At 46.0% G+C, this 13,832-nt stretch overlaps 1 protein-coding gene across 1 annotated transcript; it reads left to right on the top strand.

Annotated features, from left to right (window-relative positions):
* Positions 1-11,334: 11,334 nt before the first annotated feature.
* LOC121764099 lies at positions 11,335-11,766 on the top strand. Its single transcript, XM_042160176.1, has one exon. It carries the CDS (start codon positions 11,335-11,337, stop codon positions 11,764-11,766), a length of 432 nt encoding a protein of 143 aa, XP_042016110.1.
* The last annotated feature ends 2,066 nt before the right edge of the window (positions 11,767-13,832 follow it).

Genomic DNA, 13,832 nt, shown 5'->3' with positions numbered 1-13,832 from the left:
ATGGGTACTCCTGTTACAAGAGTTCGATTGGGAGGTGGAAGACAAGAAAGGGGTCGAGAATAAAGTCGCGGATCATTTGAGCAGGATAGTGCAAGATGGGAGCAGCGAGGAGGTACACGACCGATTTCCGGAGGAACACTTATGTGAAGTAATTTTTGCCGCTAGAAAAATTGATTGGGAGGAAGTGATGAAGCTTACTGGCCAGGATGTGACAGCGAAAGGGAAAGAAAAGGTAGGGCAAGAACCATGGTATGCGGACCTAGCCAACTACCTAGTTTCAGGAGAGCTTCCAGAAGTGCCAAACGTTACCAAGGCTCAAAGAATGAAGATCAAAAGTGAAGCAAAATACTACTTTTGGGACGACCCATACCTTTGGAAAGTAGGAGCAAATCAAGTGATAAGAAGATGCGTTCTTGACTGGGAGCAAAGGGACGTACTAATACATTGCCACTTCTTGGCTTGTAGAGGACACTTCGGTCCCAAGAAAACGGCAAGGAAGATTTTGGACAGCGGATTTTATTGGCCAACCCTGGACAAGGACGCCTATGAATTCTGTAGAAGTTATGAGCGTTGTCAACTGACCGGTGGGATATTTGCACGAGATGAAATGCCACAAGTGCCGGTTATTGTGTGTGAGTTGTTCGACATATGGGGGATGGACTTCATGGGTCCTTTTCCTTCGTCTTATGGGAACTTGTATATCTTAGTCGTAGTTGACTACATCTCTAAATGGGTAGAAGCAAAGTCCACAAGTACGTGTGAAGCGAAAGAGGTGGCCAAGTTCCTCAAGAGTAATATTTTCAGTCGGTTCGGAGTACCAAGGGCCATCATATCCGATCAAGGAACCCACTTCTGTAACCGTACTATCGAAGCCTTGATGAAGAAGTACGGTGTGTGATAAGGCTAATTTCATGCATCGGTCTAGGGGTTCATTTCATGAAATTACTGGGTCTAACGCATTGAATTAAGTCAGGTATGTGAAGTTTTTCGCCAGATCCAGGAAAAGAAGAGGACGCTTGCATGGTCCTAGGAAACTGGCGAAAGGGTGAACAATTGGAAGAAAATTGCTAGACAGAGGAAGCCTCGGAGTTGAAGGGTAGAATAGGGATTTCTACGAAAACTCTAGAAGGCTATGTCCGCATCTATAAAAGGGAGAAGCATGCAGGCTGGAGGGACCTTCTCGGTGGAGGCCTCACTAACAGCCCCTTGCTCGATTCACCTTTCCACACACTTGACTCCAAATTCGCGAGAGATTCCAGTTAGCACTTGGCTGGGGTTCACATTTTAGCTTTCCGAGAGTGGTTCGAGGGTTGTAACACCGTCCTAGTTCAAGGGCGAAGAAACAATTTACATTTCCGTTGCTATTACACTGATTCCGCCGAGCTTCGCTGTTCGAAGCTCGGTTTTCTTTTGTTAACCAATATTTCCTGTTTTATTCCAGATTTTTACTTTCGCTTATGTCTATTGTGTTCATTTCTGGTTTGCTGGTTGAGTTCGCTTGATGTCGAGTTGGATTGTCGGAGTTGTTTATTTTTTTTGCAGTTGGTTTCTGATTATTTGCTGATATTTTTCGTTTGGATCTGAAGAATGGTTCTGTTTTTGGATGAATCGGAGGTTGGGTTTTGCTGGAGTTTGTGATTTGTTTGCATTTTGTTCTAGATTGATTGAATTTGGCGGTGATCGGAGCAGATCTGTTAGAATCGGAGTTATGGAGTTGATTTAGTTGATTGTTGAGTTTGGATTGCTTGGATCCGGAGTGGATTAAGCGTCCGACGTGATTCTGAGCAGGAGTGTTTAAATTTCATGCCTAGCTTACGTGTTTTCATTTCATTCCGCCTAGTTTACGTAGATCTGGTTTATTTCCGATTCGTAGCAAGTTTCCGGCATCTCAATTTCTATATTCTGATTGAATCTGGGAGTATGCTCTGTTTTCTGCATTTGCGTTTCTGAATCTGTTAGGAACTTTGCATGCGAAGCTAGCTGGAGCTGATCTGTTATCTGCAGCTTTTTACCGTACTTGCTATATTTGGAATCATGTTCCCCGCTGTTTTATTCTTTCTGCCTAGTCTCAATCAGTTAGTTATTTACTCGGTCAAGGAAGTGATTGTGTCTTTCGGATTTGATGTCTGATTCCAGTAAGTTTTCTGTGTCCTAGGTCTAGCGTTTACATTTCTTGCCTAGATCTAGTGGTAGTTAAAATATCAACCCCTTTGCGTGGCAGCAGCCGTTTGTTTCCATAGTCTCTTAGCACTACCCTGCGAATCCATCTCTGTGGGATCGACCCCACTTCCCTATACTAATTCATAGTATTCGGGTTGAGGGATTTATTTTTGAAGGGGAGTCGAGTGTGTCCAACGACAAAAACACTGTAGTTCTCTTGAGTTCCTGGACCCAGTGATCCAGTGGATTTAAGGAGCGTTGTGTCTGGACCGAGCCTTGCATTAATTCTCATATGTGCACACTTGCTTACTCCTGAGTCTAGTCATTCGACATTAGAGTCGAGAGGCAGGCCCAACAATTGGAACTTCAAATGGCGCCGTTGCCGGGGATGGATGGCGTGCTCAGTGTTAGTGTTCAGAGTCTGTGGTGTAAATAGTTTTGATTTGTTTTCTTTCTCTTTTGTTTGCAGTTTATGAGCAGAGGCTCAAGGTCTACCTACTGGAGCAACTCATCTGGGTGGAAACACGGTCAGTTTGATTGGCAAGTTAGAGATACAGTCTCTACTGTGACCACCAGATCAGGGTTCACCACGGGAGGCCCGTTTCCGAGTGAATTTACTAGCGACGAATCTTGGACGTCATCAGGATGCGAAGATCCAGAATCACCACCCGAATCAGAAACAGAGTCAGAAACAGGGGAAGAAGAGGAAGTAGTCATGGCGCAGGTGGTAGACCCAGATCCAGAAATCGGCTCTCTCACTGCCCATTTAGATGGAGAACCAGCTCAAGCTATAGTGATGAATCCACGCCAGAGGACTATCGAGATCAAGACAAACGTACTCGGCATCTTGCCGACGTTCTCTGGGCGTAGAAATGAGTGCCCGTATGAGTTCTTAAATGAATTCAGTAAGTTATGTGGTATTCAGAAGAGGCCGAATGATGCAACAGAGGAGGATTATCGCCTACGAGCGATTCCGTTTACCTTGAAGGGGGAAGCTAATATATGGCTATTGAGGTTGCCTCCGGATTCTATCCGCACGTGGAGGGACTTCAAGTTAGAATTCTTAGATTATTTCTTCCCATCCAACAAGACGAATGCACTTAAGAAAGAAATACTAGAGTGTAAGCAAGATTACGATGAATCGTTGAGTCAGTATTGGTCGAGATTTAAGGGGTTGTTGGATGCATGCCCGAATCACCGAATGATAGAGGCAGAGACCTACTCTCTGTTTTACGAAGGAGCAACTCCCGAGTCAAAGGACTTAATGAACTCCTCGAGTGGGGGAAATTTCACAAGAAAAAGGGGAAGTGAGGCAAGAGAGATCCTAGGGAAGTTGATTGACGCTAAGAAGACGTACGATAACCCTAGGAATGCAGTGAAAAGAGGATCGGTGCATGCTGTGAGAGAACAAGAAGATGACAAAGTCGAAGCAAGGATTGATAGGCTCGAGAAGGCTCTTTTGAACGCGATTGAAAAGACGATTCCACTGGCTTCACAAGGGAAGGAGAAATCTCCTGGTCCAGGAGATAATCAAATGCAACAATATTACGGGACCCAGGAAGGAGATTATCAGGCCCAGGTCAATGCAATGGGAAGTTGGAACCCCGATGGGAGCTGGAATCCAGGGAGACAGAGAGATGCGCCTTGGAGAAACCATCCAAATTTCAGATGGACTGACAATGAACAGAATCAGCTGGCACCACAACAAAGTCAGCAGTTTGCACCTCAACCCGAAAGACAAGGTAACTGGTCAGGAAGGAATCAAGAAGGGCAGGGCAACAGAAATCAGAGCAATCAGGGGAACTCTTATGTACCACCACACCAAAGGAATTTTCAGAACAATTACCAGCCAAGGAAATCAATACAATAACTCTTCAGGTGGTCAAGGAAACGCTCGTCAGAATCAAGTGAGTGGACCAACTCTGAGTATAGGGCCAGGGCCCAGTCAGCCCCCGAAACCACCAAAAAGTATCGATGATATGGTGCACGACCTCGTCAGTTCTCAGCAACATATGCAAAACAACCTGCAATCGAACAATGACGTAGTGCACAAGCTTCAAGACGCTCAGCAAGAACAGAAAGCAGCCATGGATATGTTGGCTAAGCAACTGTCCCAAATAGCCACTTCTTTGAGTGACATGCGGGGAAACGAAGGAAAAATTCCGGCCTCAGTAAGGCCACCTGATAGAGCTAATATAAGTCAGATTACCTTGAGGTCCGGGAAAGGATATGAGGGACCGGTGGTGAGAACAAATGAGGGGACAGATCCTAAGGAAGGCAAGAAGAAAGAGGATACAACTCCCAGACCCAGACACTTGGAGGGAGGATGTCCTTTGGTCAAGGATGATCTTGAGGAAAAAGATTTGGAGAAACAATTGCCTAGACTGACCGAACCATTCTTCCTCGACCCAGAGTCGGAGTTGGAAGATGAGGCAGTGGGAAAAGAAACTGGAGAGTTATCAGCTGAAAGTTCTACCGGAGCAGGGAAGTGACTGAAACCTTTTCCAAGTCGGGGGGAAGCCAAGAAACAGAAGGAAGAACCGGTAGACTTCATGGACATTTTTGGGAAGTTGGAAATCAATCTGCCATTTTTACAGGCCCTGAAGATGCCAGTCTTTAGCAAGTTCATCAAGGAATTTATAGCTGGGAAGGCTAGGCCCAGTGGGAAAATTCTGATAGGCGAGAATGTCTCCGCAGTAATTCAGAAAAGGAAGATGCCTTCAAAATGCAATGACCCAGGTATGTTCACCTTACCCATCTCTATTGGTGACGTGAAAATCGAGCATGCTATGTGTGATTTAGGTGCGTCGATAAACGTGTTACCACTTTCCATATACAATAAGTTAGTTGGGGTAGGCATGGTAGATACGAGAGTTGTGATTCAATTGGCGGATAGGTCATGCATCTGTCCTGAAGGGGTGCTTGAGAATGTGATAGTCAGGGTACATGACTTCTTGTACCCTGCTGATTTCCATGTGATTAAGATGAGTGATAATGAGTCTGCTGAGTCGGGCGGAGTACTTTTAGGGAGACCTTTCCTACGTACCGCTAAAACTATCATTGATGTTTTTGATGGAACCATTTGCCTTGATTATAATGGGGAGAAATATACATTCAGTATAGATGAGGCAATGAAGAAACCTCTTGACGTTGAAAACCTGCATGTTATAGATGTTATTACCCTTGGTCCAGGAATACCTTGAGACGGAATTAATGCAGGAACAGGTTGAGAACTCCGAGATGAGTCATGCCATTGATACAGAGGTAGCCAGTTGGTGTCAAGCAATGAACACAAGTGAGTTATCTGATGAGGAGTTAGCTGAAGCAATTCTGGAATTCTGTGCAAATCCGGAACTAGTTAGGTCAAGAAAGACACCGTATGTGGCGAGTGTGGAAGGTTCTGCTGGGTCGAGGAAGGGAATGACTACGGAAGAAACAGAGAAAAATCCCTTGCCCCAGGAAAAAGATGTTCCCAAGAAAGAGCTGAAAACACTTCCACCAGACCTAAAGTATGCTTATATAGAGGAGAACGAAACTTTCCCTGTTATTATCAACAGCAGCTTGACCGAAGGACAAGAAGAGGAACTGCTGAAGGTAATCCGAAGAAACAAGAAGGCTATTGGGTGGACACTCTCTGACCTGGTAGGAATCAGTCCAGATTTGTGCATGCATCACATCCGTTTGGAGGAAGGAGCAAAAGCCTGCAGAGATCCTCAATGCAAATTGAATCCTAACATGAGGGAGGAAGTGCTGAAGGAAGTATTGAAACTACTCTCCCTATGAATCATTTATTCCATACCAGACAGTGAATGGGTGAGTCCAGTCCATATGGTACCCAAGAAGTCAGGAATACAGATGGTCAAGAACAACAAGAATGAATTGGTGCCCACCAGACTAGTCACTGGGTGGAGGATGTGCATCGATTATAGGAAGTTAAATGAAGCGACCAAGAAAGACCATTTCCCTCTACCTTTCATTGACCAGATGCTGGAAAGGCTGGGGGGCAAGCAATATTTCTGTTTCCTAGACGGGTATAGTGGGTATTTTCAAATCTATGTGGATCCCGAGGACCAGGAGAAGACAACTTTCACGTGTCCTTTCGGCACGTATGCTTACAGGAGGATGCCGTTTGGCCTGTGCAATGCGCCAGACACTTTTCAGCGGTGTATGATGAGTATCTTCTCGGATCTTTTGGAGGATTGCATCGAGATTTTTATGGACGACTTCACTGTGTACGGGAATTCATTTGACTCATGTTTGGCTAGTTTGGATAGAGTATTGAGAAGGTGCCAGGAAAAACATTTGGTTTTGAACTTCGAGAAATGCCACTTTATGGTCCCTGAGGGAATTGTCCTAGGGCACGTAGTCTCGGAAAAAGGTATACATGTAGACCAGGCAAAGATTGAGGTGATATCAAAACTACCTTACCCGACGAACCAGAAGGAGGTAAGAGGATTCCTAGGGCACGCAGGATTTTATAGAAGATTCATAAAGGATTTTGCGAAGATTGCTCAGCCACTCACTCATTTGCTGCACAATGATGTTGAGTTTGTTTTCAATGAGGAGTGCATAAAGGCTTTTCAACTACTGAAAGATAGACTAGTATCGGCTCCCATTATCCGAGCACCCGATTGGAGTTTGCCATTTGAAATAATGTGCGACGCGAGTGACTATGCAGTAGGGGCGGTGCTAGGTCAAAGAGTTGACGGAAAAAGTTACGTAATTTTCTATGCATCAAAAACGCTCAACCAGGCCCAGAAAAACTATGACACCACGGAGAAGGAAATGTTGGCAGTCGTGTACTCTTTTGAAAAATTCCGACCATATTTGCTTGGGTCGAGGGTGATAGTCTTCACTGATCACGCTGCAATAAAGTACTTGATGGCGAAGAAAGAATCCAAGCCGAGATTAATCCGTTGGGTGTTGCTTTTGCAAGAATTCGATTGGGAAGTTAGAGATAAAAAGGGAACTGAAAATAAAGTAGCCGATCATCTGAGCAGGATATTTCAAGGGGAGACCGAGGAAGCAGTACCGGACGCATTCCCTGAGGAACATTTGTACTACGTGAAAAAAATTCCTCGACCTATCAGCTGGGAGGAGGTTATGGAGTTAACAGGTCCAGGGGATGTCGAAAAAGGGAAATGCCATCAAAACGCTGAGCCATGGTTCGCAGACCTGGCGAATTACTTAGTCACTGGAGAAGTGCCCAGTTCGCAAGTAATCTCCCGGGCCCAGAAGATGAAATTGAAGAGCGAAGCCAAGTACTATTTCTGGGATGACCCGTACTTGTGGCGAATGGGAGCCGACCAAGTAATCCGGAGGTGTATCCCGGAGTGGGAACAGAGGGATGTGCTGAATCATTGCCATGCCCTAGCTTGTGGAGGTCACTTTGGACCTAGGAAGACCGCAAGGAAAGTGTTAGACAGTGGTTTTTACTGGCCTACATTGCATAGGGATGCGTTCGAGTTTTGTCAGAATTGTGAGAGGTGTCAACAGACCGGGGGAATATCCAGGATGGATGAGATGCCGCAAGTTCCAGTGATTGTGTGTGAGATCTTCGATGTTTGGGGGATGGACTTCATGGGTCCATTTCCATCTTCATACGGGAACACTTACATACTTGTGGCAGTGGATTATGTGTCAAAGTGGATAGAGGCAAAAGCAACCACCTCGTGTGAAGCTAAGGAGGTAGCAAAGTTTCTTAGAGCTAACATTCTCAACAGGTACGGAGTGCCCAGAGCTATAATATCTGACAATGGGACGCACTTCCGCAACCGGACTATTGAAGCTCTGATGAGAAAATATGGTGTCCACCACAGACTGTCTACACCTTATCATCCTCAATCCAACGGCCAGGTGGAAATATCCAACAGAGAAATAAAGGCGATACTGGAAAAGACGGTTAATCCGTCCAGGAAAGACTGGAGTAAGAGGCTTGGAGACGCACTATGGGCTTACCGGACGGCATACAAGACGCCTATTGGGATGTCACCATATAGGCTTGTGTTCGGCAAAATGTGTCACTTGCCCGTGGGAGTAGAACACCGAGCATATTGGGCGGTCAAGGAGATAAACATGAGACTCGAATCCTGCGAGGAAGAGAGGAAATTGCAGCTGCAGGAGTTGGAGGAGCTAAGGCTGGAGTCATATGAATCGGCGATGTGGTACAAAGAGAAAACGAGACTCTGGCATGACAAGAACCTCCGGGTCAAGGAATTGCAAGTCGGGCAGAAGGTTCTTCTATTCCAATCCCGGCTCAAGCTAATGCCTGGTAAGTTAAAGTCCAAATGGATTGGGCCATACACTATTGTGAGTCTGCGTGCAAATGGAGCTGTAGAAATCCAGGGAAGTTCTTCAAACTCTACTCCTTTTCTTGTTAACGGTCATAGGGTAAAGGTATTTAGGGATAGCTCGGAGATGTGTGTAGTGGATGAAATGCCACTACGCGCACTCCATGATATCGCCTAATAGATCTGGGAAGTGAGTGTTCTTAGAAATTTCCTAGGTCCAGCATCCAAGAAGTTTTAGCATGACCTGACCTAGGGAATCTTGGGAACACTTGAACATAAATTGTAAATATTCAATCGCCTTCTTTAAATCAAGAAAAACCCAAACAAATCAGAAAAAAAATAATCTTCCAAAAATATTTTCGAAATACCAGACTCCTTAAGGAATGTTTTTGATACTGTCATACCCTAGACCCGGGGAGTCTGGCGTTTCAATTTTTAGTTTAATGTTTTTTTTTCTAAGTGTGATTTTGCAGAAGGAATTCACAAGGGTAAGGAGTTGTGGAGTAAAAATTTTGGAGGGAGTTGGTACCGGTTCGGATTTCAAAAGGCACTTTATGGGGAGGCTTACGGTCGCAAGCGTCATCACCTGTAACCTCCTGCCAAAACGTCCTCTCTCATGCCTACACTATAATCGTTTTGCCTTTTTTATTTCTCGTTACCTATTCTCTCTCCAATATTCACAAACACGAAAATCCCCAATTTCCTCTCCCCTTTTACTCTCTCTAACCCTAATTTGCTAATTCCGCCCCAAATTCTTTACAAAAATTCCCCAAAACAACATCCATGGAAAACAAACAAGGAACCGGAAGCACCTCAGGGTCCGCCGACTCTGGGGCGGCGGCGTTTATGGCCGAGCTATTCCAGAAATTTGGGGGTGCGGAGAAGGCAATGGAGGCATTCGCCATGTTTGCAATCGTAATGGGTAAATCCGTACAAGCTACTCCGTCTTCTAGTGTACCACAACCGGAGACCGTCTCAGAACCCGTCGCCGAACCTGAAACCGTTCAAGAAGCCATCGCCAATCCGGAACCCACTGCCGTACCAGAGGAGACAGTTGCTCCGGAGACCACCATACAACCGGAGGACATTCAAGAATCCACGACCCCTAGCCCGGAACCAACCACCGCAGGGAATCGTGAAGACGACTCAGATTTGGTCACAGGGTTGGAATTGTTGGCTATGTGCGAACCAAGATTAGACTCTGCAACTGAGGGGGAAACCCCTGTTTTGGAAGAATCTGTGGGGGGGGGAAGCCCCTATAGTTGGTGAAGGTGGGGGCGACGAGGCCCTAAATTCTGAACAAAATGTGGAGGGGGATACCCCTGAGAAACCGGTGGGTGCTGAGGCCCACGTCGGAGAAGGATTTGAGGGGGTAGAGACCCCTGTTTACATCTCGGGGGCAACCCCATTGTTGTCCAAGGAGGGAGAAGCCCTCGATTCTGAAATTAGCCAGGAACCCGCTGACGCCGGGGTGAAGTTGATTGTGGATCTGACCGAGATCCCAGAGGAGACCGACTCTCCGGTCAACCCCAGAGATGCTAGGAGGCGGGCTCGCCGGAGCCTGATTGATGAGATTGATGAAACTGTGGGGCCGACGGAGGAAGAATTGCTGGGTCCAGAGACCGCAGCTTCTGAACAGGTGAACTCTCCCAGACCTGGCAGGGGGGAGAGTGATGAGGAGAAACGTCGCCAAGCGGCTGAGAAGAAAAGGAAGGGGAAACAAATTGCTCATTCCTCGACCAAGAAGGCGAGAGGGAACTCTACTGAATCCACACTTCCGCCGGCAGCTAAGGTGCCATATGCCGCAGAAACCGAGAGCCCTTCTGAGTCCAGCAACTCGGAAGAGGAACAAGAAGAGGAATTCAACTTTGAGCCAACCGAAGTGTGGATAACAAACAGCTTGCTAGATGAAATGAGGACGTTTGACGACCCAAAGCTCACGGCCATTTATAAGGAGAAGAGTACTGAGGGGAAGGTCGCTAAGTCCGGAAAGATGTATAGCTCATCGGAGCTCAAAAAGATTGCTTGCAACGATGAATTCCGGACTTATATCGACGCAATAGGCTTCGATTGGTTGCTCAAGCACAGTACTACCGAGGTTCCGATCGACCTGGCCCGAGAATTCTTTTCCACCTTCCGATTTAAGTCCACTACCGATTTGGATGCCGACTCCATTCATTTCAGACTTTTCAGTGAGGAACATACGATGAGCATCCGGGAATGGACCTTGCGGATGGGTTTGCAGAAGCGAACGGAGGACGATGAAGACCTGTGGAGCGAGAGGATGATTGGTCCCCCGAAAATGACGCCGGGATTCAAAGCGCAAAGCGCATGGGAGTTCTTGACTCACCCGAGGGTGGGTCAGTTTAAAACAAGCTTTTCGAAGGCACACCACATCGAAAATAGGGTCCTGAGGTTTGCCCAGAACTTTATTAGTTACAATTTAATGGGCACAGCCAACAACGCTCTGACTACCGCCGATCTGTACTTCACATGGTGCATGGCTACGGGGGTAAGAGTTCACTTGGGCTACTGGATAGCCCAAGCCTGCCATCAAGTGACTGCAAATCCTTCCCGGCACCTATACACGTGCCACTTGCTCGGAGCTTATCTGCAGAGGAATGTGATCATGAAGATCCATAAGGCATGCCGAGAGGTAAAGACGTGTTCGCCCCCTGAGGTTTTTAACATGGATTATTTTTTCAATAAAGGGTTGCTGATCGCACGCGGAAGGGAAGTATGCTTTTACGAGGTTGGGCAGTCAGAGACTCAGGTGAAACAGGAATCCGATGTGGTGGAAGTGAAGAATACTACTGGTTTGGAAGCAGGAGCCAGGATAGAAGTAGAGGAAGTGCGAAAGGAGGTTGGTTGGATGAGGTCAGAAATGAAGATGGTTCGGACTGAAATTGTGTCCCTGCGGGGTAAAGGGAAGGATAGTAGTGAGGCTGAGAAAGTGAGGAAGGAAGTCGCCAGAGTACGAACGGAGATGGAAGAAATAAGAGTAGAAGTTCGGAAGGTTAGGGAGGAAATGGTGGCCCTCAAGGGGCGCATGTCTGATCTTGTGGCGACATCGACCAGATGTACTGAAAAGATGACGGAAGGTGTTGAGTTGATGATGGCAATGACAAAGTGGCTTAGAGCAAGGTTCCCAGAGACACCGAAGGAACTTCCGAAGCCTAGCGGCGATTCTACAACGCCAGGTCAAGGAAGTCTGATTGCGCAGAAGCCACCGCATGCCCCGAGGCCCCATACTACTCCATCTCCCTCTCGGCCCGTGATATTGAAGACAGCCGTACCCCGCCCGACAGAAGAATGACAAGAGAAGCCGGAGTTGCCAGCCAGAAAGAAAGCTAAGGTGACCCACCAGACAGCGCCACCAAAGTCTGGCCCTCGCGGGGGCCAGACCCCGAATTGAACCCCCCACGGAGCCAAGTAACCTTTTTTTTTATTTTATTTTCCGTTTTGTTTGTGTTCTTATATGCCAGCATGCTCTGTAATTGTACATATGTGTTGCCTTTCTTACACTTAGCCCAACTTTTGGTCTAAGTGTGAGAAGGGGTGTTTTGTTTTTTTTTGCATGCCTTAGTTTGTTTGTTGCGCCTTCTCCCACTTAGCCCGATGCTCGGTCTAAGTGTGAGAAGTTTTGCTCTGTATTTGTGTTTGTTGTTGTTTGCTTTATCAGTCTGCTGTCAGTACTTCCCTTTTCCCCCCTTCACTACAATGGCTTGGGGACAAGCTTGAGTGAAGCGGGAGGGGGGGGAGTAAGTATCGTTTTTGTGTCTTAGGATGTGTGCTTCGCATGAGCTAGCTAGATAATAAGGCAAGATCCCCTTAGTAAGAGTGATTGAAGAGAGAAAGCAGATCAACTTTGACACTTTCTTCCTTAATAAGCCGAATGCGATCTGAATGAAGTTAGGACGATGGAAAACGCCTTAGATAACCTAGTTGTACAACCCTACTATAAAGAGAGTTATAAGCCTAAACACTTTTAGAGCTAACATGAAACAATGGGCTATCACTTGATGCTTAGGGAGTAGAGTATGAAGGGAAAAAAAAATGGGTCAAGGAGGAATAAGCTGGACGAAGTCCAGAAACCGGAGGTATAAGCTGGGCGAAGACCAGGGGAAAAAAAAGAAATAGGAGGAATAAGCTGGACGAAGTCCAGGGGAAAGGGGTCATAATACAGAAAAATGAGGAAGAAAAAAAAATCGTAGCCTGGCCCAGGGAAATTCATAGGAAAGGAGGAAGAATAGGGAGAAAACTCTCATAACCCGACGCATCAGTGGTATAACTCTAACTTTGGAGCGTTTTTTATCCTAACATCCCTGGTGAGGAATGAGTGATCGAGCGAACCTAACAGATGGGAAATCAATAGGCTATCTTGACTAACTGACAGACCGTTTAGGCAGACGAAGGAAGGGGGAAGATTTGAAGACTGTAATCGATCAGATTGAACTTAAACTTGTGGGGATAGTAGCTTAAAAATTCGAAACTAGTTCATGCTTGTTTGTTTTGTTGTGTTTCTGTTCTTTGTGTTATTTTCTTTTCTAAGTCCGTAGTTGCTTAGGTCTAGGAGTTCGTTTTGTTTTCATTTTTTTTTTAAAAAGTTTTACTTGGTAACCATGCATTGAAATTCGCCTTATTCCTATTTTCTTGTCTTTCATACTTGAGCACAAGCATGGTTTAAGTGTGAGCAGTTTGATAAGGCTAATTTCATGCATCGGTCTAGGGGTTCATTTATGAAATTACTGGGTCTAACGCATTGAATTAAGTCAGGTATGTGAAGTTTTTCGCCAGATCCAGGAAAAGAAGAGGACGCTTGCATGGTCCTAGGAAACTGGCGAAAGGGTGAACAATTGGAAGAAAATTGCTAGACGGAGGAAGCCTCGGAGTTGAAGGGTAGAATAGGGATTTCTACGAAAACTCTAGAAGGCTATGTCTGCATCTATAAAAGGGAGAAGCATGCAGGCTGGAGGGACCTTCTCGGTGGAGGCCTCACTAACAGCCCCTTGCTCGATTCACCTTTCCACACACTTGACTCCAAATTCGCGAGAGATTCCAGTTAGCACTTGGCTGGGGTTCACATTTTAGCTTTCCGAGAGTGGTTCGAGGGTTGTAACACCGTCCTAGTTCAAGGGCGAAGAAACAATTTACATTTCCGTTGCTATTACACTGATTCCGCCGAGCTTCGCTGTTCGAAGCTCGGTTTTCTTTTGTTAACCAATATTTCCTGTTTTATTCCGGATTTTTACTTTCGCTTATGTCTATTGTGTTCATTTCTGGTTTGCTGGTTGAGTTCGCTTGATGTCGAGTTGGATTGTCGGAGTTGTTTATTTTTTTTTGCAGTTGGTTTCTGATTATTTGCTGATATTTTTCATTTGG

The sequence above is a fragment of the Salvia splendens genome, chromosome 14 (assembly GCF_004379255.2).
Source record: "Salvia splendens isolate huo1 chromosome 14, SspV2, whole genome shotgun sequence".
Lineage (NCBI taxonomy): Eukaryota > Viridiplantae > Streptophyta > Magnoliopsida > Lamiales > Lamiaceae > Salvia > Salvia splendens.
Note: the sequence above shows the minus strand (reverse complement) of the source record. Positions and strands in the feature narration are given on the sequence as shown.

Coding starts and splice junctions, on each gene's coding strand:
- LOC121764099 (XM_042160176.1), top strand. CDS start 11,335: ATGAAGATGGTTCGGACTGAAATTGTGTCCCTGCGGGGTAAAGGGAAG.